At 36.8% G+C, this 23,135-nt stretch overlaps 1 protein-coding gene across 1 annotated transcript; it reads right to left on the bottom strand.

Annotated features, from left to right (window-relative positions):
- Window positions 1-1,823: 1,823 nt before the first annotated feature.
- MASTL (microtubule associated serine/threonine kinase like) lies at window positions 1,824-22,318 on the bottom strand. The gene is made up of 12 exons (XM_014053190.2): window positions 22,045-22,318; window positions 20,963-21,100; window positions 17,533-17,672; window positions 16,180-16,268; window positions 15,904-16,010; window positions 15,138-15,282; window positions 12,896-13,068; window positions 10,441-11,655; window positions 7,825-7,960; window positions 4,104-4,217; window positions 3,912-4,013; window positions 1,824-2,787 (listed from the first exon to the last, which is right to left on the bottom strand). The coding sequence occupies exons 1-12, from the start codon at window positions 22,231-22,233 to the stop codon at window positions 2,630-2,632; spliced, it is 2,706 nt and encodes a 901-aa protein (XP_013908665.2). The 5' UTR covers window positions 22,234-22,318; the 3' UTR covers window positions 1,824-2,629.
- Between the last annotated feature and the right edge of the window lie 817 nt (window positions 22,319-23,135).

Raw genomic sequence — 23,135 nt, 5'->3', positions numbered from 1 at the left:
ATACATAAAAATATGATTAGCAGTGAAATGATAAGATTTATGATTAGTGATTAGATAATAAAAGAATATACTTTAATGTAAATGTGTATTAACAACAATCACATGGAGGATTGGAAAGAACATAATGTATTTTAAATGTTTAAATGATTGTGATTGGTACTAGAAGTGTACATTGAGACATTGAATAATGAAAGAATGAAGGATGAAATTTTAATATAAATTGATGTGAAGATCTAAATAAGGGAAATATGAATAATAAAAGGTGAAAGATGGGAAATAGAAAATAAGCGTCTTTGAATATTACAGTGATATGAAAAAAAATATAAGAAATAGAAATAAGAGGGGAATAATATTATATATATATTATGATATTAAGATATGTGAAAAAGAGGGATGTTTAGAAACTGAAGGCAAGTAGTAAAAGGTATGTGTAAACAATGTGAAATAATGAAAATGAAATGTAATAACTGAGTAAAAATATTATGCCAATTTGTATGGAAATGTATGATACCTATGTATTGCACCATTCACGCATTGATATGTATAAATAATATAAAATTAAAAAAACGTGATAAAAAGTTTAAATGGATTAAGAGTTTAAATTTAAATAAAGTTAAATTTCAACATCAACCTACTGAAAATAAAAAAGCACTGTAGAGTTCGTAGATCTTGTTATCCATCTTTAATTAATATACAATAGCAACTGACAAAGTTGATACATTCTAAGGCAGGGGTGTTGAACTCAAAGCCTGGGGGCCAGATCTGATCTGCAAGGTGCTTAGATCTGGAGCGCGGGGCTGTCCTGGAAATGGCAAATGTCTGGCGCAGTGCCTATTAGAGAAAATGGAGCTTGGGGGGGGGGTGTCCTACTGGCAAAGGGCTGCACAAGGCAGTCTTGGTCGATAATGGGACCCAGGAAGGCTGAGTATGGCCCCCTAAGTTCCATTTTTGGTGGCAGAGGGCTGCAGGAGGCAGCTGAAAACAGAGCTCGGAGCCAATTTTCACTGGCAGAGTGCTTGGGCTGCCACGGATGCCTCCAACACAAGTGACATCAAGCTGGTCATGCCCACCCTGGCCACACTCACCTCAGCCCCCCGAGGTCAAACACAACTCTGATACAGCCCTCAATGAAAGAGTTTGACACTCTGTTCTAAGGATAGTCAAATTAATTGACATGTGCCTAAAGGGAGACATCAAGTTTCACATGTGTCCATTAGTTAACATTAGAAGCGAAGAATAAGTGATTAAGAAATATCATGGACAGGATACTGGTTTCGTAATATAAATTTATTTATTTTTAAATTGTATTGTATAATATTTCTTTTATTATTAACAATTGCTCTGATCTTTTTTGGCAGTGAAAGATAACAATTGCCAATATTTTCTAGCTGTCCATAATATAATTGTTCTGCTTATAGAATGGAGAATCAGATATAATTATATTTCTTGCTAGGAATCTATCCTGATACAATAGGTAAATATGCTTTTAATTACTTGAGAATATTGAAGAGTTATCCATTAAATTTCAGATATGCAACCAGACCAACTAAAAATAGAGACTGAAGCTCTGTTCCAAGTTGATCCTATATTACTAAAAGAATATTGCTACCAAACAGTCCAGCAACCATTCCTAAAGTCCTCCTAAAAGACAACATTATGTTACTAAACTTCTTTGGGCAATCCTATGGGAGACATGGAAGAAAACTGAGAAATATTGCAATGTGAAGCTTATTTAAATAAATTCTTATAACAGTAATAAACCTGAAAGTAGTAATCTTCAGTGATTAATTCAAAAGAGAATTAGAAACTATGCACTACAAAATATATACATATTTTTTATTTTCAAAGTTTTAAATACATAGTAATTGAAATAAACCACTATCTTTTCTGTTTCACTGAACTGGAGTTACACTACATCGAATAAGCATGCATGATTATTTTTTTCTCCAGACTGAAATTCTCATTTTCAATATTTAAAATGCCAATATAATTTATCCAAAAACATAGCAATAAGTAAACTCTTTCCTGTTTTGCTTTTGCCAGTTTTTATAGATAAATTAAGAATGAAAACATTGACAATAAAATTAGAAATCACTGGGAATACTAATAGTTTAAACACCAGGATAACTAACATATAAATTATACCAAATGCCTAAAAACAGGCAAATTTCCATTCAGTGCATTGAAAATACAGAAGTACAGCTCCAAATTGACCTGAAATCAGTTTTAAATAGATTCTAATATTGAGGTATCATGTTATAATTGCAAGCACAATAGTAATAAAATTGTATGCATTTAAGTTTCCCTGTTACAGCTGATAGCAAAGACAGTCATTTCACCCATATTTGGAAATACCCATAGCAGCAGAAAAATAATTTTTGTTGAGTAGGAAAGTGTCAGAGATAATAATTACATTATGTAATACAATTAATATAAAGTGCAGTATTCAAAGTAAAAAATTAGGTCAGAAGTTATTTTTGTATAAACTAGTTCAATATAGCTTTTACAGAAAAATATTGAGTTAAAAGCAGACTCTTTTTAAAAAAAACTGAAATTCTTACAAAATAAGTGTTAGGAAGTTCTGTCAAGATAAATATGAAATCCTCTTCACAACTCTCTTTCTTTGATCCTACAGACTAAATCCAGAGACTGTTAGTTGCTGAACATTATTTCTGGCTTCAAAATAGGATGTATCTGTTTCATCATTTGGCTGAGGTATAAAGGTCATAGTCTGATTGTGAAGATTATCCCAATCCATACCATGAAAAAGGGGATGAAGCTTCAGCTCTGGAATAAATAAAGAAAGCATGTGTTAGATTGTGTGTCTTTCTCATTCTAATGCATGCTGGCTGAGGAATACTGAAAACAGGTCTAGACATCTTTAAGTGGCCAATGTTGACAAACACTGTTCTAATTATTTTGATTTATGATTCTGGATATTTTAAGTATTCAGTCTGGATTGATTACCTGCACTTAGTCTCCCAACAGTCCCCTGGCTAAAGTTTAAACACAACCAATAAGAATGTTTGCCAATTTTGTCCTGTATTTAGTTTTGAAATGCCGCCTTAACAAACATAATATCTTGCCAAATGCTTATGTCAGTCCTTTAAAGCCCTACATGGCTTAGGGCCTGGATATCTACGGGACCATCTTCTGCCACATACCTCCCAGTGTCCGCTAAGATCTCACAGGGTGGGCCTTCTCCGAGTGCCGTCAACTAGACAATGTCGTTTGGCGGCTCCTCGGGGGAGGGCCTTCTCTGTAGCTGCTCTGGCCCTATGGAACGATCTACCCCCAGAGATCCGGACCCTCCCCACTCTCGCGGCCTTCAAAAAGTCTATTAAGACCTGGCTTTTCCGGCAGGCCTGGGGCTGTTGACCTCTTGAATGAGGTCCAGCCCCACTACGGTTGAGTGTGTGTTGTGTTTTAACCTGCTTTGTCTTTTACTTTTTAAACTTTCTAGTATTTCTTAAATTGTCTTTTATGTAAGCCGCCCAGAGTCCTCCGGGATTGGGCGGCATATAAATTTATTAAAACTTTTATTACCTTGGAAATTCTAGGAAGCAACCCTGTAATTTCTGAATTCTATAAGTAAATGAAGCAAAATATATTTACATTTATAATAACAAGAGAAGAATCTCATGTGATATTCTGAATTCAAGGAACAAGACTGTTGTCCTCTAACCGATTTTGTTTTATTAATTGTAAAGTATTATATTGAACAGATTTGTGACCAATTGTATCACAGATTTTAAGGACAGATGATTTGGCTTTTTCCTCAGCCAGTTTTTTCCTCCAAACCCTCAAGCCTTAAAAAGAATTCCATGTCCACTCTGCTTCATGTAGCTTGAAACTATGAATACTAAATTATAATCCTCTAAATTTTACTGGATTAAGAAGAAATAACTAACCCTTGAGTCCAGCTCGCTTAGCACTGTCAACAGTTAAAAGAATATCAATGGCATTCTGAGAATTATCTGACAACTTTTCTTCACCTTCAGGCCATGGGATATCTGGAAAGACATACCCATACAGATCAGTATCACAATATTTACGCTAAATAAGGATTCTTTGGATTTGATTTTGATGAAAGTAATAATTACCCCTTTTAAGAATATTCTGGAATACTTGCTGTGGTGTTTCATCATTGAATGGTGGAATTCCAGTTAAAAATTCAAACAAGCAAACCCCAAGGGCCCACCAGTCCACAGCAGCACCTGAGATAAAAGCAGTTCAAAGAAATTAACATTGATTCCTGAAGATGCATTAAATCATGTTGTACTTAAAGGGAGAAAATGTGTAACAGCTAAACATCCTAGAGAAACAGCAATTTTCTTTTATGCACTTCTCCCCTCACTGTGTTATTATAGTAATATTTCTCTAAATTCTTCATGACAAAGGCATATTGATGGAAGCCATGTGACTTCCAGAGGCCAATTTGCAGGACAGAAAATTAAACCAAGCATGCTGAATTTCTTAGGCTTTAAACGGAAACCAATTACTACAGCTAGATTTTACACAGCAAAGATTAAACTGTGTAAAAAGGATTTCATTTTGTTTTTTTAAATAATCTCATTGTTTTGGAGAGCAATGAATTCTTTAAAAACTGTGTACGCAAAATAATCTCCAGTGACAAGTTTGAATTCAGTAACAAGTTCTGTTGTGTTTATGGCTATATCTAGTTAATGTCTTTATTCTGATAGCTTTCAGGTCATGAAATTCAGCGTTGCAATCAGAAGCAAAAGCAAGCAAAGCTGCTGAGGCACCAAAGCCACGATTAAGCAACATGCATCTTCTAGCTGCTATGTTACTGAAGCCCCAGAGAGCTCATTTTGCTGGAAGTGAAACATGCATTTGCTGTGCCAAATTATATGCAGTCCACATACATATATATCCCCTTAGTGTTTCATAGATAATAGTCCAGATAAATTGGATACGCTGGCCAATCAAAGCTAAAAACCTTCTGTAAGTTCCATAGTTACCTCAAAGATTGGCAGCAATCAAATCAATAAATAATAAATCATTTCATTCACTCATTGAGTGTGAGGGTAATTTAAAGCAAGAAATATGTCTGAACCATTTCAACCATATTTAGTTAGAAATCCCCCCCCAAAAGCAAAAAGCCACCTAAATATTGAAAGCCTAGCCCTATAGTTCAATTTAGTGTTTAATTTTTAATGAAACTATAGTCAATAATCACTGAGGCATGTTTAAGAAGAACTTGAATATTCTCCTGCATTAAAATGTCAATGCATAATTGTTCTCATGCACTGACATTCTATACAAGAAAATCTAGTTTATAAGTGACCAATTTTCTTAAGCAAACAGATTTTCCTAAAAGATGTAGTCAAAATCCACAAAATCTAAAATTTCTACTGCATTTTAACCTTTGTGTGATAAAACTATACACCATAATAGGAAACTAATAAAAAAATTCATGGTTGTCTTCCTCTTCTCCTTCATAAATCATTGAATAAAATAACCTTTGGAATACAAGTGAAAGCGTTTTTTAATGTTGTAACTCCACTCTGAAATGAAGGAATGTGAATATGTCCCTGTTAGAGATGTTAGCTTCCATAAACTATATTTTATTTTTTATTGAACTAGACTAACAGAACGATCATTTTGGAAATATAAACTGCTCATTGTAAAGGTCTTTCAATACTTGTCTTGAACGATGCAAACTTTGTTTTGCGAAGTGCTATAAAAAACTTACCAGTGGTGTGAATTCCTGTATGTAAAAAAATCAAGTAAATATCAAGTATATTTACCAGAATTGCTATAATTATTACATTGCATTCACTTATTAAATGTTGTTAATGCTTAACATAATAAGTTCACCATCAATTAGCAGCTTTCCAAATAAAAATGCTCTCCTTAAGATAATGTTCTGCTTTTCATATAAGCCAAAGGAAGATCTAGTCTATTTATTCACACATAAGGGGAAATTTTAAATGTCTGAGAATCAAATGAAAATACTTTTAGGTCACTTCAAGATACAACTGCTGGATTATATGTTTAAATGTAGTATCCCCCAATGTACATATCAATGAAATAAATAAGACTACATCAATTTCTCTGACATTTGTTTACACATATGAAAGATATTTTTACACAAGGAAATGTCAATCATATGTTTATTATGAATTCTGAAATGCTGCAAACTTAGGAACATCTAGACAACATATCAAAATGTGAAGCTAAGGTTTGATTCTTATTTGAACCATCTTAAGGTAGAAACACATTAATTTCAAATACTTCTATAATGAAACTGTTAAGTATTAAAAAAAACCTTCCCCAATAAATTAGATTGTTGTTCAAAATGCAACATAAATGGTTCATAATTCTTTTACTCATTATTTATGGAATGAACCACAATTAACTCTACATATCACCATGCAGAATGGTTAATAAATCATAATAGTTGACTTGATTGCTAGGTGTACTCTGTGAACCTGATTTACAAGAAGAATTAAGCTATTTCTGCACTATAATGAGAAAATACAGGCAGTCCTTGATTTACAACTACAATTGGATGGGAACATATGAAACTCAGTGATGGTATCCTAAGTGACTCATGTGGTTTTACAACTTTTCTGTGTAGTTGTTAACCAATTAATTGCAGTAATTAAGTGAAACCAGCTTCTCCCATTGACTTCACTTGGCAGAAGAACCCCGGGAAGGTCACAAATGGCAATCATGTGGCCCTCAATGCTATAAGTTGTAAATATATGGCAGTTGCCAAATGTTCAAATTTGCATATGACCGGAGGGACACTATGATGTTGTAACTGCAAGGCATGTCACTTTTTTTAGTACCATCATAACTTTGAGTGGTCAAGGACTACCTATACAAATAGTCCACAATTTACAACCATTCATTTAGCAACTGATATTTAACAGCCATGGAATTCATTTTGACTGCAGTGATTATCAACAATTTTGTAAAATTAAGCACAAGTCATTTAACTTGCTCAGCAACAGAAATCCTGGTCCCAGTTGTGGCTGTAAGTCGAGGACAACCTGTATTATGTAACTTTTTGAGACATGGACCTTGAGAAGATAGACTAATTTCTTGTTAAAAAAAAACAAAAACCAGTGTTACATCAAATATGCTTATCTCTCTTTGCAGAGATTTTACAATGTTGGAAACAATTCAAATAATATTTTTGTTGTTTCTATTAATGTATACTGTAGTTCATGAAACATAAAGAAATTAAATATAAGAATTACAGACTATCATCCCACAGTCTTCATCCAGACCTTCCTTTTTTCTTTGCTTGTAAAATTGAATCAGATTACATACTAAATTTTTATGGGCCATCCATGATGGTTCAGTGGTTAAAGACATTGAGATTGTCAATTGGAAAGCTGACAGTCCATATTTGACACCTAAGTGCTATACTTCCTTGCTACAGCTACTGCTCACCTAGCAGTTTGAAAGCAAGCAAATGCAAGTAGATAAATAAATAGTTCAGTGAAAAGATAATAGTGTTCCATGTGCCTCGGTGTATGGTCTTGCTAGTCGCATGACCAGATAAGTGTCTTTGGACAATGCTGGCCCACTTGGATAAGAAATGGAGATGAGCACTGCCCCTAGAGTCAGACACGACTGGACAGAGGAATCATTTCCCTTTACCTATATAATAAATTGATGGGAATTCAAATGATATTTTCGATTGAAGGATTTTTAACATTAAATCTTGGATTTCATTAGGTTAATAATTAAGGATTTTTAAAAAGTCAGAATCTTATCACAAGACTGAAAAATATAAGTGATGAAAACATGCAATTATCCATAACCAGTGAAAATTAATTTGCTTACCATGAGTTTTTGCAATGAGAAGCTCAGGTGCTAAATAGTCTGGGGTTCCTAAAATGCGTTCTCCGACTACTGGAGCAGCCCCTCTTCGCACACTTTTTGGGGTCCTATAGGGTGTCCCAACATTTCCCTGAGGAGTCTGATGCAAAAAATAAATATTACATCAAATATAAAGTACGATGCTCAGAATATATTCATTTTATTCCTTGATTTAAATCAATGGTTCCCAATGTGGGGCCTAGACCCCACAGGGGGGCAATTTGATTTTTAATGGGGGCAATTTCAACCTTGTTTAAGCCCAGTTGGTGGCCTTTTAGGCTTCCTCCGCATGAGTAGAGTTCACTTTTTAAGTAAAGTAAGAATTATATGTGACAGGGGGGAGGGGCATCAGGATTTTAAATATGCTTAAGTGAGGCATGGCCCCAAAAAGGTTGAGAACCACTTAAAAAAGAACCTACCACATTTTTCGGGGTATAAGACACACCTTTTTCCCTCAAAAAGAATGAAAATCTGGGTGCGTCTTACACACTGAATACAGCATTTTTTGCCTCCCGAAACCCCGCTCCCTTCACCAAAATGGCTGTGTAGAGTCTTTAGGAGGCTTGCAAAGTACTCCTGGAGGCTGGGGAGGGCAGAAATGAGCGAAAAATGGGCCCGTCTCCAGGAGCACTCTATAAGCCTCCTAATGGCTATGCATGCCCTTTTTTGACAAAAAATGAGCCATTTTTGCTCGTTTGAAAAAACAACGGGCCTGTTTTCACAAAAAATGGGCCGTGTGTGAAAGGTTTGCAAGTGTAAAAACTTTTTTTTTTAATTTGCCTCTTCAAAATCTTGGTGCGTCTTATACTCTGGTGCATCTTATACCTCAAAAATGCGGTAGTTACTTTACCTGTAATGAAGCATCTTATTCAATTCCAAAATACTCAGTATTATCTCAAACTAAACAGGTTTTCTTGTATGTCTCTTTTGATAAGTAGGGAGGTATAATTTATTATTACTTTTAATTATCCAAGGGATGTAACTGGGAAAGTTAGGCAGATCTTCAGTTCTTTGTGGAAAGACTGGAGTTTTTTTTAAAAAAGAAATGCAAATGAAATGTCTTAAAAATAATTATTATGAACCAAATTGTTTTGGGTCTAATTTTGGCTGCATAATTCTGGTGTTTTTATGGATTGGACCAAAGTGATAAAGGATCTATGAATTGCCTATGCTGTTGTAGAAGCAAAGTTTCATTATAAACAGTAATTGGTAACTGGCCATGAAATCTTAATACCACTTGTGAGAAGCTCCCATCTGAAAAGTACAACAGGTTTTGAGCTTTGAACTGTACATTTACCATAAAACTAAAGCTAGCTTTTATTTATCTATTATTCAGGCTTTTATACTGTTTTAATTCATTGATTCTCAGTGGATTAAAAAAATCTCAATTCAGTATTAAGGTTAAAAACATAGATATTAAACAAAAGAAATATTGCAGGGTTTTCTCAAAGCCTAAATCGAGCCCCAATCTTTCTCCAGTTTAGCCCTCAACCATCATTTTTTAAGCCTATACAACTATGAGCTGTACAAAACAGAAATTCTGGAAATTGTAATCCCAGCACAGCTGAGGAGTCCAGAAGGCTGATAGAAATGATATCCTTAACCTACACTTCTTATATGCTAATATTTTCTCTGTTCTTTGTAGTCTCAAGTGGTATTGAAGAAATTTGAATATTTCCGATAAGAACATTTAAGTCACAACTAATTACTAACATCAATAAAAAATAAAGTGTACACAAATTTTCTCTAGATTTATTGAAGTTACATCCTCTAAAAATGGGTTTAGAGTGTTTAGAGTGTTTATTATAATTTATAGGCCGCCCTTTTCCCTGAGGGGACTCAGGGCGGCTTACAAAACACGGGGAGGGGGGTACAAAGACAAAAAACATAAGACAATACATAATATTAAAAATAGAGCACAACATTTATTCATCATTCGGGAGGGGACAAACTAAGATTTTTATCCCCAGGCCTGACGGGATAGCCAGATCTTAAGGGCCGTGCGGAAGGCCTGGGCGGTGGTGAGGGTGCGAATCTCCACGGGGAGATTGTTCCATAGCGTCGGAACTGCGACTGAGAAGGCTCTCCTCCGCGTAGTCGCCAGTCGGCACTGGCGTAGTACCAACATACAAATCATTTTAGACTAACGTTTAAACAACTTAAATATGAAAAAGCCTAGTCTGTATTTGTGCTACAGAAGTTCTATAATAATTTTTGATATAATTTTATCGAAACAGAAGCGTCCTATCACATGGTGCATTTCACTGAGAGGAGGGTGGGAAAAATTGTATTTTCAGACCTGCAACGCTCTATTAATGTAGATTTATGATACAGTAGATTTAGTTCATCTTAGTCTGGTTTACCAAGGAAGGCCAACAGAAAGAGACCCTGAAGATCCAAGAAATATGGATCTAAAGTTGACAGTTACCCATCATGACCATCTTTACAAATTTCACGAAGCTTCTATCAATAGAGGGATTTTTGTTATATACCAGTGGGATCTAAGGCAACTCTTTGCTCTATATAGAAATGTCCTATAATGCTGCATTGTACATTCAATGTGTTTGTTCATTTACCCACCTGATATATCCTGTAGGGTGTTCCTTTTTGTGCAGGGGTGATGGTCATTGGATAAGAACCACTGCAGGCAGAGATATTCATTCCTTCTACAGATAGCATACTGATTTTTGAAGGCTCAGTCATATTAGACATATTAATAGAACTATTGTAACTTCGGAAGGCAACAATATTTTTTTTAAGTGCCTTTAGCATCTCCATTGGTGAAGAGTGCACACTAGTGTGCTTCTCTGTAATATATTTCAAACTCTTATCTTGATTGCGATCCAGGGATTTGCTTTCCTGGACAGGGAGCATTGGCTGATCTCTGGTTTCCCATCTGGAGCAGCAAGGTAATGATAACATAGATTCTGATTTTGATTCCTCAAGGGGGACATCTTTAATGCTCCCATTTAAATCAAATGTGGGTTTTTCTAAATGGTTCTCTGTAGCAGAGATCTCTGGAAGGGATAAATCAGAGTCTATGTTCATGCTCACTAAAGGCTTTTCATCATCAATGCTTACGAAACTAAAGTTTGTATGTTTCCCACCCTTTTCATAATCTGCATCTAGTTCATTCATAAGATTTTTAGCTATTAAGGGGGCCCCTGATTTGTTCTCTTTATTTTCTTCCAAACAATTTGAATCCTTTGTTTGACTTTTCTTCGGGCAGCTCTCTTGCAGACACCCTTCAAGTTTTAAGCAACAGATTTCAGCTGTCAAACTTGTGCTTTTCTTTTCCGGGAACTCAATAATTTTACAACCACGCTTATACTCGCTGTTGGTTTTTTTCACAAGGATACGTTCTTGAGAAGGGCTAGTATCAACTAATTCAAAGCATCTTTTAATACCAGTCTTCTGCAACACTGGTCTCTCCTTCTCTTCTTTCTTGAGATTATCCAAGCCCAGATGGGAAAAGTGACAGTTAGGTTTTGTTACATCTTTGGATTGAACAGAGTTGTTTGTACAAAACGTTCCTTCCCATTCTTTATACTCTGAAAGACATTTTCTGACTAGGTCTTTTACATCACAAATTCTTACAGAAATATCAGAGGAGTCAATGTATTCACTCCTTCCATTATGCTTGTCTGTAGAGTCATTACTACTAATAGGAGAGATAGCAGTTTCCAGCAACTTTTGCTTTAAGACTTTACTATTGTTGACAAGCGGCATATCTGCAGCCTCATGTTTTTCCATTGCATTCATTTGACCTGGTGCAGGACAGAAATTGTCTTCTTCCTGAAAACCAAGCAGTTTCAAACTAAGTAGACAAACATTACTCTAATCCAACCCAAAGTAATTACACACATACAACTAAAATTAAAATAAATTAGAATGAAATGAAGGATGCATAAATAATATGTATATCTAAAAAGTATAGTTTTTTTTTCAGCTGAAAGAGACAAGTGTTTGTTTTGGAGGAACAGATCTCTGTACATTCTGGATTTTGAGCAGAATATACAGTCTGTCTGCCATATTTCAGATGGAAAAGGCTTCTAATTGAAACTGAATGAAAAGAGAAAACGTCCTTTATGACAGCTGCATCCTAGTTCAATTTCACATCCAATCACAAAACTATCTCCATGGTGGTTGATATAAGATGCTTATTACTATTAACTCATCTTGCGTTAATACTGAACTAAAAATAAAATGACATATTAGTAAACATATTACCGAGAAGCCTACTACTTTCAATCTTAGTTTAGTAATACACTTTTTGTTCCCTATTCCAGAAATATTGTATGTGGTAAGATCAAGAAAATTATTATACTTGTTTCATATTCTGCTTAGAGGATATTGCTTTGAGGCCACATTTAGATATAGAAACTCACGAGTTACGAAAGGACAATCTCTTATTTCTCACATGCTATCCAAATCATACAAGCTAGTATTTATTTGCATATTGTCATGAAATGTATAATAAAGTCTCAATTTGCCATCTTCATAGGAATAAAATTGAAGACTAGAATATTACCCTATGAATGATATTCTGAGCTGCTAGGAAAAAGATAAATTTAAGTCTAATAAATAAGTAATACATTGAATTTGAAGATGGACTCACCATAACATACAGATACTACTTCAAAGTAGAGAAGTTTTACTAACTTTGGAGGAGCTTCTGTTTCTATAGACATATTTTCTACTAACTAATGTAGGAATGGAATGTGTTGAGGGAACAAAAGAGTCAGAAGATGGGCATGTGAGCTGAAAATTGCTATCAATTATTTGAATCAATTTTTAGAAAATATATATTCCTATCCTTTGTAACATGATCGGAAGGAACAATCTTCTAAAAATATAGCAACCCACCCCCACCCCCACCCCCCAACAATTCTATCTATCAGAATATGCTATCCATTTCTTGCGGGATTATCCTATTTGGAAAAATAACTTTTAAAAACTTTTTAAATGTTGTTACGTACCAACAGAGAATCATTCAGAGTAAGAAGCAAATTCTTAGAAAAAAAGCAGTCCTAACCTGGATGTCTTTTTCCCACCTGGGGCTGCTGCAGCACTCTGATTCCATACTAGAAAGCTGTGTCCGGGAATGGCTACTGGCACTAGATGTTCCATACCTTCTTCTGGACTGAAGCAGAGTTGGTGTTAAGCTTCTTATAGGCATTCCAGGGGTAACAGCTGAAGAATCAATGCCTTCAAAGGAATAGGTCATTTTTGTCTGTTTAATAAAACAATGTCTGACAGCAAATTGAACAATTAAATAAAATTGCTCAAAATAAATAATGTAAAATGCATTTCTTTTAAATAAATTAGATATTTCTCTCCTGCCTTCAAAATTCTTTCTAATGTAATTTATATTTTAATCTACATTGTTTTGAATTTGGTCAATTAAAAGAATTTTCTGGAAGTTTAGAAAAGGTCATACCGGTAAAAGTATAAAATATAGAAATAGTATAATACATATAATTATATATTTCATAAAGCACACCAACACAAATTTCTAACTTAAATTGCCATGTATTTAGTCTGAAGGAACACAACACTAAGAAGAACCAAGTTTATTGCAATTATTGGATATCTGCTTTACATGAAAAACGGACAGTGGAACAAGGGAAAAATAAAGATTTTTTATAGAGGGTGAGGACTGCAAAGCAAGAAATCCTAGGGCAACAATGGCGAACCTTTTTTGGCTCACGTGCCATAAGTGGGGAGAGTGGAGAGGTGGCCGTGTGCGGGCATGCCGCACCGATAATGCAATGTGAGACCCCTCAGTGCGTATGCGCACACTACAGGCGCTCCCCCCCATTTTTGCATGCTTTTTTTGCCCTCCCCAGGCTCCAGAGGCTTTATAGGAACCTGAGGAGGGTGAAAACAGCCTCCCCTGCTCCCCCGGAAGCCCTCTGGAGGCTTCAGGGACCTTCAGGAGGCTTCCTTGAAGCCTTTGGAGCAGTCAAAACGACCCTCTGAGCAAACCAGAAGTCACTTCCGATTTGCTTGGAGGGTTGTTTTGACTGCTCCGAAGGCTTCATGGAAGCCTCCTGAAGGTCCCTGAAGTCTTTGGAGGGTCTTCGGGGGGGGGGGGAATTCTCTTTTCGCCCTCCCCAGGCTCCTATAAAGCTTCTGGAGCCTGGGGAGGGCAAAAAATGGCTTTAAAAAAGGGTGAACTCAGCTGGCCAGCGCAATCATGCGTGCTAGTCAGCTGACATGGCAGCGCCTCGTGTGCCCTGACAAATGGTTCTGCGTGCCACCTGTGGCACACGTGCCATAGGTTCACCATCACTGTCCTAGGGAATCTGATTTGCCTGACCACTTTGGAGAAGCTATTAGTAGGACAGAGCTGATAGCAAAATGGACCTTTCAGGAGAGCTGAAAAAGTTTATTGTTAAAGAGGATAGAATGTTAAGCTCATCAGGTGATAGCGGATGGAAGGCTGGAGTTTCTTTTATGTTGCAATTTTATACTAAAGGTTGCCATAGGGCTCCATTGTGAGGGGGCTACTTTTCTTGCCTTAGTATTGCAGGAGGCTTTGTTTAGGGGGAGGGAGTAACGATTTGGGACTGATGGGATTAGGCAAAGCTATGAGTAGGCATTTGATCTTTGTCATATCTAAAAGGCAGTTTGGGGGGGGTGCAGTCTCCATTTTGTTTGTTAAGATTTATTTTCTCCATTACAATAACCATAAAGTAGGATAGAGTCATCCAGAAATTAATTGCTCCGAATTTAAAGCACTCAGAAGTGAAATGTCATCAAGATGAACAATGGATATGCCTATTTTGGACAGAATTCCAATAATGGGCAGGGCATAACTTCAATGGCCTTTTCAACACAAATTGATCTCTTTAAAAGGATAGGATCACCACTGGTTTGAAAGATGGGCTACATTAGGATTGAACAGCACTCTCGCAACAGAGGGAGATAAGACACCACCTAACTCCTACTTACAATACAGTCCTTTCAGCAGTTCCAAGAAGGGTTCATGCCCACTTGCACTAATAAGAACATAGAAAAACGTCCAAGTGACCTCAACGACTCTTAAAATCAGAATCAGTGGTAATGACCATATGGCTGCAGGATTATAAATCCTTCCATTCTCCACCATTCAGTCAGAACTGAAAAAGCTTTTTGGATGAGAAGCGAAACATCTTCAAGGAAAAACAAAGCTCAGTTGCTTTTTTGAAAAAGCACCTTTGGGACAACCATGACCTGGAGGATTGAGAATCTCCATAGATGGTAGGATCACATCATTCCAGTTAGATACTTACATGCTCTCAGGAGCTTACTTGATGCCATAGAATAATCTTTGCAACTTATAGATAGAGGAGAAACAAATTCTCGAGACAGCTGAGGCATATCTGCAGAAACTGGGCTTGGACTCTGCACAGGCCCTTTTCCTCCAACTGGAGTATACTGCCAAAATAAAGATATATTTTTCAGTAGATAGACAAATCAAAATTAATCACAGGTGTTTCTGAACCGAAATATATGCTTCGATATCTAAATTTTTGTGAGATAGATAGATAGATAGGTAGGTAGATAGGTAGGTAGGTAGGCAGGCAGGCAGGCAGGCAGGCAGGCAGGCAGGCAGGCAGGATCTCAAGCTTTCTGCCAAAATAAAGCCCTATGGATCAGTTAACATTATAACAATCAGAGTTCCACTGATATGCTGTTGAATGTTACATGTGTGAATGACAAGCTTAAAGAAGTTTCTTTCAATGCACAGAGATTACGCCAGCCAAAATGGGAGAATTTATTAGTTGTTCCAATGGCTAAAAACCACCTAATGTAATTTAGTAGAATTTCTTTATATTCTCCCACTTAGTATTCTCATTGCTATTTCATGGGGGCCTAGTCAGATTTTTTTAGACTTAAGTATTTCATTATGTAATCTCCAACTATATCAGCAGTGAAATCTTAATGGTTGTAAAAAGATAGCTGCATTAGCCGAGTTTTTCATTTATAATGTTAAATATTGTGTATTCATTATGTTGTTAAACAATACTGCATAAATACATTATTTTGAACACTTACAAAACCAAAAGAGCTGATAAGAGATAATAATTGTCCAGGAGTACGAGAATAGTCTTGCATAGGTTTGGACATTGATGGTGTAGTGAGAATATCTATCATATTTATTTCTGAAAAAAAGTATAATCATTAGGTTCTTTTTGATATTTATAAACATGCATCAAAGAATAACATTGTAATTGTGCATGTAAACTTACAATACATATTAAAAAAAAGTATTTGGCAACAACTCTGACACATATACAGATGCATAAATATATTAAGATGTGTAGGGCTTACCTCTGTTCAAAGTAACTCTGGACAGCCCAAAGTCTGTCAATTTAATGTGACCCTCATTAGATATCAGCATGTTGTCTGGTTTTAAATCTCTAGTAATTAAAAAAAAAGATATTTATAACCCGCTTTTATTACTTTTACAAATAACTTAAGTTGGCAAATATATCCAACACCTTCTTCCTCTTAAATTCCCTATAACAATAACTCTCTGAGGTGAACTGGGCTGAGAAAGAATGACTGCCCAAGGGCACCTAGCTCAATGTCGGCAAATCTTTTTGGAACTGACTGTCGGGCAGAGGGGAACGCCAGAAACTGGAAGACTAGCTCTCTGGTCCTCCTGCGTGGGAGCACCAGAAACCAAAAGAGCAGTTCCATGGCGTGCATGCTTTTCCCGTTTCTAGCGCTCCCACATGCATGAAGACCAGCTGGCTGGTGTGCACATGCACGCCGGAACCCAGAAAAGCAATGGGCGACAGCTGGTGTGTCCAGAGAGATGGCTCTGCATGCCACTTCTGGCACGCACGTGACTCTTTATTAAGTATACATGCAGAGTATACAGATACCTTGCTTCAGTAGAAAACAGGTTTTTTGTGCCAACAATATTCCTATAGTTTATTATTACCAAAGCAATCAGAATAAGAATGGTTTACTTCTTATGTAGTGTATACTCTATAATACTGCATTTCAGAGGACACTAATTTCAATTTTCTTCTGAAATTATATTTCTAATTACTGTATTTTGGCGTATAAGACGCACCTGAGTATAAGATCCACCAAGGTTTTGAAGAGGCAAATTAAAAGTTTTTGCACTCTGCAAACCTCCCCAAAACGGCCTGTTTTCAGGAAAACAGGCCCATTCCCCCCCCCCCCCGAAAAAGGGCATGAATAGCCTTTAGGTGGCTTATAGAGTGCTCTTGGGGGTTGGGAGGGGGGCAAAATTGAGCGAAAAAAGGCCAGTTTTTCGCTCATTTCTGTCCCCCCCAGCTTCCAGAGAAGCACTTTGCAAGCCTCCTAAAGGCTCTGCATGGCCATTTTGGTGAAGAGGGCGGGGTTTCAAAAGGCAAAAAATGCTGTATTCAGTGTATAAGATGCACCCAGTTTTTCAGCCCCTTTTTTGAGGAGAAAAGGTGCGTCTTATACTCCAAAAAATATGGTATTTAAGAGAAAAAGTACACCAAAAATTTTTTTTTGAAGTTAATCTCAATCCATTAAACATGAATCTTAAAGCAGCAGATCTACCACAAAAGTTATTATAGGTGGTGAGTTAAGTTTCAGCCTTTTGAAATATGTGTAAACTCTATGGCCTATTTGAAAATGTTAAAATTTTAAGGAAATCCAGCACAGCATGATTTTTACCTATGGATTATTCCATGTCTGTGAAGGTAATCAAGAGCCAGTGCTACTTCAGAAATATATTTTATTGCCATTTCTTCATCAAAGTAACCACATATATGAAGAAGAGATTTAACATCTCCGCCAATTAGATATTCCATTACCTGCAAGATAAAAATACCTTTGTAAAACCTGGGAACAAATTTGTTAAGAGCAAAGATAGACAATATATGGCTGACGTGAATCCTCCCATTTTGTATAGCCACCCATTCCAATTGTTCTATTAAATCCCAGAGGCAATACTAAGAATAATCATGCTAGCAGAATCACTGAATCATAAATTTCAAAGAGCCTGGAGCATAGAGTTATTATTATAAGACTGAAAACCCTAATCCTAGAGAAGAGCTGGTGTGATTCCCATTTCAAAAAAGGAAAAATGGATTCAAAAACTACAGACCAGTCAGCCTGATATCAATACCTGGAAAGATTCTGGAAAAGATAATTAAGCAACAGATCTATGAATCAGAATCAGAATAGAGCTGGAAGAGACCTTGGAAGTCTTCTATTCCAGCCCCTGCTCAAGCAGGAGTTCTTATACCATTTCAGACAAGTGACTGCCCAGTCTTTTCTTAAAAATCTCCAGTGATGAAGCCCCTACAACATCTGAAAACAAGCTGTTCCATTGGTTAAGTGTCCTCACTATTAGAAAGTTTCTCCTCTATTCCAGGTTGCTTCTCTCCTTGATTAGTTTCCATCTATTGTTTCTTGTCATGCCCTCTGTGCTTTGGAAAATAATTGACCCTTCCCTCCCCTTTGTGGCAGCCTCTCAAATACTGGAATACTGCTATCATGACCCCTCAGTCCTTATTTTCTCTAGACTGGCCAAACTCAAATCTTGCAATAGTTTTTCATGTTTTAATTTCCAGGCCTTTAATCATCTTTGTTGCTCTTCTCTGCACTTTTTCCAAAGTCAACATCTTTTTTGTAATGTGGTGACCAATACTGGATGCAGTATTCCAGATGTGTTCTTACTTTATAAAGTGGTACTAATACTTCACGTGATTTTGATTCTATGCCTGTTTATACAACCAAGGATTTTATTAGCTTTTTTGGCTGCTGCCGCATACTGCTGACACTTGTTTAAGTGATCATCCACTAGGACTCCAAGGTGCCTCTCAAAGTTACTGTTTTTGAGCCAGGTTTTGCCTCATATGTACTGTATCTTTAGTTTTTCCTGTCCAGATTTAAAACCTTGCTTTTCTCCACATTAAATTTCATGTTGTTGCATAGGGTCCATTGTTCAAGTCTGTCAAAATCTTTCTGAATTAATTCTGAGCTTGTCTTCTGGGGTGTTGGTTATTCCTGCCAGCTTAGTGTCATCTGCAAATTTGATGAATTTTTGTTGTATTCCATCATCTAAGTCATTTATGAAGATATTGAAGAGTATTGGACCTAAGACAGTACCTTGTGGTATCCCACTGCTTACCTCCCTCCATGTAGATGTAGTACCATTAAGGACTACTCATTGAGTATAGTTTGCAGCCAGTTACAAATCCATCTGGTGATGATGCTGTCTATTCCACATTTTTCTAGATGACCAAGAAGTAGATTATGCTCTATTTTGTCAAATGCCTTGCTGAAATCTAAACATACTATTTCCACAGCATTTTTGTGGTCTACTAATTTAATCACTTTGTCAAAGAAGGAAATAAGATTGGCTTGGCATATCTGTTTTTAACAAACACATGCTGGTTATGAGTTATAACTTACTTTGTTTCCAGTTGTGCACAAATCTGTTTATTATTTTTTCCAGCATCTTCCGAAGCATTAACATTAGGCTGATAGGTCTGTAGTTTCTTGGATCTGTCCCCCCCACCCCGCTTTTTTTAAAAAAAAAAAAATAGGAACCACATCAGCTCTTTTTCAATCCTCTGGTAGTTCTGAAGTGCTCTAAGATATTTTAAAGATAAGTACAATGGTTCTGAGATAACATCTGCTAGCTCCTTCAGAACTCTGGGATGTAATCCATCAGGTTATGGTGATTTATATTCATTTATATTCTGCAACAAGCAAAGCTATTACTGGAAGTCAATATGGATATGTCAAAAACAGATCATGTTACTGCATTCTTTGACGAAATGACTAAATTAGTGGACCAGCGAAATACTGTGGACATAGTATACTTGGGTTTCAGTAAGACATTTGACAGAGTAGACTACAACTACTTATTAATAAGATAGAAAAATGTGGTATAGACAGTATCACCATCAGATGGATTCCTAATGGATGAATTAACCATGCTCAATGTGTAGTCCTCAATGGAATTAAATCTACATGGAGGAATTCTGTCTTAGAACCAATACTCTTCAATATCTTCATAAATTATTTGTGGGGGGTAGAAGGGAAATTCATGAAATTTGCAGATGACTTCAAACTGGGGAAAATAGCCAGCCCTTTCAAAGATAGATTCAAGATACAGAAGGATCTTGACAGACTTGAACATTGGTCCTATCCAACAAAATGCAATTCAGTGGCAAGAAAAGTAAGCTTTTACACATAAGCAAGAAAAATCAAATGCACAGGTATGGAATAAGTGGCACATAGTTCAACAACAATAGAGAGGAATCTAGGAGTCCTAGTGGACAATCACTTAAATATGAGCCAGCAAAAAAATAATGCAGTATTAGGTTGCATGACAGAGGGATAGAATCAAAGTCAGTGAAGTGTTAATATTGCTTTATACTGCTTTGGTAAGACCACATCCAGAAAAAATGTAGAGAAGGGCAACTAAAATGATTAGAGAATTGGATGCTAAAACATACACTGAATGGTTGCAGGAACTAAGTATCTCTTGTCTAACGAAGAAAAGGGCTAGGTGCGATATGATAGCAGTCTTTCAATAATTAGAGGCTATTACAGAGAAGAGTGTTATTCTCCAAAAAGCACCTGAGGGCAGGACAAGAAGTAATGGATGGAAACCCATAAATGAGAGATCCATTTAGAACTAAGAGGAAATTTTCTGACAGTGAGAACAATTTATCAGTAGAACTACTTGCTTCCAGAAGCTATCCATTATTTCCAGAAATAATGGTTTAAGATTGGTAACTGAAGTTGATATTCAAACAAGAGATGGTAAGGACACTGGAAAGTACTATAAAAATAAACAATAGATTGAAATAGCTACACTAGGTATAGTAGAACCTCCAATCATGACCATAATTTGTTCCATAACTATGATCACAACCTGATTTGGTTCTTGACTCGAACCTAATTTTGGAAATTTTGCGCTTACAAAAAAATGGCACAGAAGGGGAGATCGGCTATGGAAAAAAAATGTGAATTTTTTTTATTAGAACCCGATTTGGTCCTAGTCAGATGCTTTCATGACCAGGGGTTCTACTATACACTTAAAAGATACAGGGTTTTCTAAGACACTACCATGTAGATTACTCACCAAGTAGACATTGTTGGCAGATTGAAGTGAATAGAATAAGTGTACTATGAAAGGACTTTTACTAAGAGCCAAGGCATCTCTTTCTGCCTGTACCTGATGGGCCATATTTTTATTGATCAGATCAGCCTTTTTCACCACCTGTAAAAACAATTGTGCATTTAGTGATATATGCATCATACTTCTCCACTGCAGAAAAATGCATTATAAAAAAATACTTTTTCTTATCCCTATAATTCATAAATCCTCCATATTGAGGGTTTTTGCAGAATGCGCCATGCATTTAGTCCCAAATAAAATTTAATAATACATGATTTAGTTATTAATTATACTATAGCAATAGCACAGACTCATAGTGCTTTACAGCCCTCTCTAAGCAGTTTACAGAGTCAGCATATTGCCCCCAATAATCTGGGTCCTCATTTTACCCACCACAGAAGGATAATTTATGCTGGAAATCTTAAATCTTTTGTGTACTTTCAATCAAAATCTGAGATACCTCACTCCAACCCTTAAAAATTAGGAATTAAACTTAATTATAAAGATAATTATATTCCATTACATGGAATGATTAGGCATTTATACTATGGTTCATTTCCTGGCTACCTTTTCTAATAATGAAGTTTGCTAACTATCTAAATGCTTAATGGACTTGATATTTTTAAAAAGCAAATTGGAAGGATTATGTATGTATAAAGGAATATGAGATGACTGTAATTTTTCAAAACAGAAGCTACATAGAGAAAATACATTTGACTCTTTATCCACTGCCACTTGTCTCCCACAACTAACTTCTTTAAGATTGTTAATGCTGCACAAGTAAGTAGACATGAGCAGCAGCTAGAGAGGGGGGTGGGTGGAGGAAGCAATGCCAGAAAAATGAAGGATCCATATTCCTGGAATACATTTTTCTATCTGTAAATCGTCCCCTCACGCCAGATGCTTTGCAACTTTTAATTCAGCTTTATTGCCATTTCCCTATTTTGTCACTATCAAAATGAAAGCTAACCATTTTTAACTGTATTTCGCGACAATTGTTGAGAAGAGGGAAGGCTCCCAGGCAACCCCACCCACGGGAGCCTCACCTTAACGGCGTAGAGTTTTCCGCCTTTGCGACCCAGGTAAACTTTCCCGAAAGCGCCTCGGCTGATCGGTTTAACGATGGTAAAGTCCTCGATGGAGGGCGGCTGGGGTACGGCGATGCGCTTCCCGCATGAGGTGCCCTTCTCCTCCTCCCTTCTCACATCGTCTTGGGGTACAAAAGTTTCCGCCATCACGATCGCTAATTGCCACAGTCCTGCTCTTCTTCTCCGGGCCTTCCTGCGCCCAGCTCGAACAGCTGCTTCGCCCCGCTACAATTCAAACCAAGCTCCACCCCCTGCTTCCGTCATTTGCACGTTAACCGAAGCTACGTAAAAAGTATTGGCCTCGAAAGCAACGCACAAGAGAGGCGGGGGGCGGACTAATCATCTACATTTCCGCTTTCGGTTGCCGCTCTCGGCGACGCTTCTCTATGATCCAGGAAACACTAACGCAACTGGTACGTTTGTTTTGGCTGTCATTTTATCTCTTCCCCCCCCCCCCGCCCAAAAACATATTAAAAACAAGGCGATTTTTCAAACTGTATCGTTACTCGTGATGTTACGTACTGCTCCCCAAATTTATTTTTAGGTTTATCAGTGTGCAAGAATTTAATTCAGGAATTCAAGATTTTCATAGAACCCACGGAAATCCTGCCAGGGTTGGAGATTGCGGCGGCACAAAGTCAGCTAGTGAGGTTTAAGAATGGATCTGAAAGAGACCAGAGTCAGTCCGGTACTAGCAACCCCTTGAAGGTGGCTTTGATCATCTCTATTCCATTCAGAATGCTGTTCGACCATCAGAGGGGACAGGCTTGGAGCGAAGACGGAAAAAACTGCTTCCTCCGCAAACACATTTAAACGGGTTTCAAATTAAAATAATCGATGAAAATAAAACTCTCTTTGTTACACACGGGTGGATAGGAAACTAAATGCCCCCACATCATTTTATTCAGCACTTAACAATGCCGACGAGAAGAGGAACTCATCAGGCACACTGGGAAAGTTTGTGAGGAAGCCAGAAAGGAAGAGAAAGAAGCCGCTTTTCGCCCCGGTCCAAACAAAAGCTCGCTTCAGTCTCGTTGGCCTCCGCCACA

This window comes from Thamnophis sirtalis, unplaced genomic scaffold, assembly GCF_051295495.1.
Source record: "Thamnophis sirtalis isolate CommonGarterSnake01/CBP01778 unplaced genomic scaffold, rThaSir2_p1.2 scaffold_4, whole genome shotgun sequence".
In the NCBI taxonomy this organism is placed as follows: Eukaryota; Metazoa; Chordata; class Lepidosauria; order Squamata; family Natricidae; genus Thamnophis; species Thamnophis sirtalis.
Note: the sequence above shows the minus strand (reverse complement) of the source record. Positions and strands in the feature narration are given on the sequence as shown.

Excerpts from the sequence above, each read along its gene's own strand:
- MASTL (XM_014053190.2), bottom strand. The coding sequence starts at position 22,233 with ATGGCGGAAACTTTTGTACCCCAAGACGATGTGAGAAGGGAGGAGGAG. Across the intron at positions 17,673-20,962 it reads CTGCCAACAATGTCTACTTG|GTAATGGAATATCTAATTGG; the intron begins GTGAGTAATCTA and ends TTTATCTTGCAG. Across the intron at positions 16,269-17,532 it reads AGACATGGAATAATCCATAG|AGATTTAAAACCAGACAACA; the intron begins GTAAAAATCATG and ends TTTAATTACTAG.